Raw genomic sequence first — 2,613 nt, 5'->3', positions numbered from 1 at the left:
GGATTCGAATCAGATTCGCCTGTTCCAACCAGGGATTTCATCCATTCCTCCTTTTTTTTGTTTTCATATGCTTAGGGTGAGGGGAGAGCAAAATAAAAGATGCCTATTTTTCTTGCTAAACATCTTCTAGCCCACATTATCGATCTACTACTTTGGATGCCCCCTTGTTTGTATGCGGTGTCCCCCATAGCCTACCGTTGGGCGATTTGACGATAGTCTCCTCAACTAGGCTCATAATAGCCTCATGCGTTGAGCAGCAGTCAACAAGGAAATGTTTTTTCCGTCACTAAAGCATTTTCACAGACATTAGAGCTCAATCTGTCTATCGGGGGAAAAAAAATCTAATGATCATCTTAGTTAATACAAGAAGATCGATCTAGGAAAGCAGTTCTGTGTTATTCCTTTTGGGGAATGCACGTAGGGGAGAGGGGTCCCCTGCCCTCTTCCCTCCACTGTATCAGTCTTACTCTTAAGTCTCCTTTTACTGCACAACAAATAGTTATGATAATAGCTGAAACAAATGATTGGTCGGTCCTATATAAATCCCAAGGCAGGTGAGTGGTCTTAGCCCACTAGCGTTTCTTGACAAAGGAGCAAAAAAAAAAAAAAAAAACAACTGCGCGACTTTCCTCACTGTGTGATGTCATCCTACACCGACCAATCAGTGGTCATGCTGGACAGGGGAGGAGGACAGGTAAGGATTTCCAAAGCATGGGAACTCGTCCCAGAGCCTTCCCATTTCAAAGGCTTCCCACTGTTTTACTCTTCTGCAAATGGCTGCTGATCAAAGCCAGCGGCAGAAAAAAACATGATGGTAAATTGCATCCCAATCAGGAGGAGAGGCATCATCGTGACTGCTGCGCTAATTGCCGTGCAGATAGTACCTTCCGGATGATATGCATTGTGGCCCTGTGGGTAATCATAATTGACGGAGAAGAGGAAGAGAGAAAAAGAGAGAGAGAGATGCGAGAGAGATGCGAGAGATGGAGAGAGAGGATGAGAGAGAGAGGAAGAGAGAGAGGAAGAGAGAGAGAGAGGAAGAGAGTGTGAGAGAGGATGAGAGAGAGAGAGAGGATGAGAGAGAGAGAGAGAGAGAGAGAGAGAGGGAGAGAGAGAGGATGAGTGAGAGAGAGAGAGAGAGAGAGAGAGAGGGAGAGAGTGTGAGAGAGGATGAGAGAGAGAGCGTGAGAGGATGAGAGAGAGAGAGAATGAGAGAGAGAGAGAGAGAGAGAGAGGGAGAGAGCGTGAGAGAGGATGAGAGAGAGAGAGAGAGAGAGAGGGAGAGAGCGTGAGAGAGGATGAGAGAGAGAGAGAGAGAGAGAGAGAGAGGGAGAGAGCGTGAGAGGATGAGAGAGAAAGAGAGAGAGAGAGATGCGAGAGAGATGCGAGAGATGGAGAGAGGATGAGAGAGAGAGGAAGAGAGAGAGAGAGGAAGAGTGTGAGAGAGGATGAGAGAGAGAGAGAGGATGAGAGAGAGAGAGAGAGGATGAGTGAGAGAGAGAGAGAGAGAGAGAGAGAGAGAGGGAGAGAGAGGATGAGTGAGAGAGAGAGAGGGAGAGAGCGTGAGAGAGGATGAGAGAGAGAGGATGAGAGAGAGAGAGAGGATGAGTGAGAGAGAGAGAGAGAGAGAGAGAGGGAGAAAGCGTGAGAGAGGATGAGAGAGGATGAGAGAGGATGAGAGGGGATGAGCGAGAGAGAGGATGAGAGAGAGAGAGGGAGAAAGCATGAGAGAGGATGAGAGAGAGAGAGAGAGAGCGAGAGAGGGAGAAAGCGTGAGAGAGGATGAGAGAGGATGAGAGAGGATGAGAGGGGATGAGCGAGAGAGAGGATGAGAGAGAGAGAGGGAGAAAGCATGAGAGAGGATGAGAGAGAGAGAGAGAGAGCGAGAGAGAGATGTGCGGGCCAACACTCACGTCTTCCAGGTGACGGTGGTGGGGATGGGGTTCCCGGTGGCCTGGCAGGTCAGCACCACGTTGGTGCGACCCACGTACCAGTTGTTGTCGTAGCCCACGATGGTCACCTGGGGGGGGTCTGGGGGAGGGGGGGCACGTGAGAAAACCATCATTCAGGGGACTGTAATTCTAAAAAGTGTGAGGGCATGAGAAGAGTGTGTATGTGGGTCGATTGAAGACCGTGGTGGACTTGCTTGTGTGTGTGTGTGTGTGTGTGTGTGTGTGTGAGCGAGTATTTAGGTCCTTACACTCAATGGCCAGCTTCATCTGGAAGCTCTCTGGTTTGACCTGGGTCCTGTGGGACACCACGCAGCTGACGTCCTTGCCGTTGTCCGCTGGCGTGGGGATCATCTTGTACTCGCTGGTCACCGTGACCGTGTTGTCGGCGCCGGGCTTGGAGACGCTGGTCCCGTTGCCGTTGACGGTGGACACCCAGGTGATCTGGGCGGCGGGGCGGCCATCAACCGACGCGCAGCGCGCCACGACGACGGCTTTGGCCTCGGCGATCACCGTCACTGTGGAGGCGGAGTTCTTGGGCTTGGCTGACGGAGGGAAGGAGCGAGAGAGAGGGAGACGTAGAGGAAGGGAGGAAGAGAGAGGGAGAGGAGGAGGAAGGGAGGGAGAGAGAGGGAGAGATGTAGAGGAAGGGAGGGAGAGAGAG

General features: G+C 51.6%; 1 protein-coding gene across 2 annotated transcripts in view; it reads right to left on the bottom strand.

The window, feature by feature from the left end:
- LOC311314396 (nectin-2) overlaps nt 1-2,613 on the bottom strand; it is a 71,951-nt gene that overhangs the window by 37,216 nt on the left and 32,122 nt on the right. For both annotated transcript variants that reach the window (XM_084444739.1, XM_084444738.1), the window contains exons 4-5: nt 2,201-2,494; nt 1,914-2,031 (exon numbers count right to left, since the gene is read on the bottom strand). In XM_084444739.1, coding sequence (XP_084300865.1) covers nt 1,914-2,031; nt 2,201-2,494 — 412 coding nt within the window. The remainder of the gene's footprint in view (nt 1-1,913; nt 2,032-2,200; nt 2,495-2,613) is intronic.

The sequence above is a fragment of the Borostomias antarcticus genome, assembly GCF_949987555.1.
Source record: "Borostomias antarcticus genome assembly, chromosome: 10".
NCBI lineage: Eukaryota > Metazoa > Chordata > Actinopteri > Stomiiformes > Stomiidae > Borostomias > Borostomias antarcticus.
This window is presented reverse-complemented; position numbering and strand designations above follow the sequence as displayed.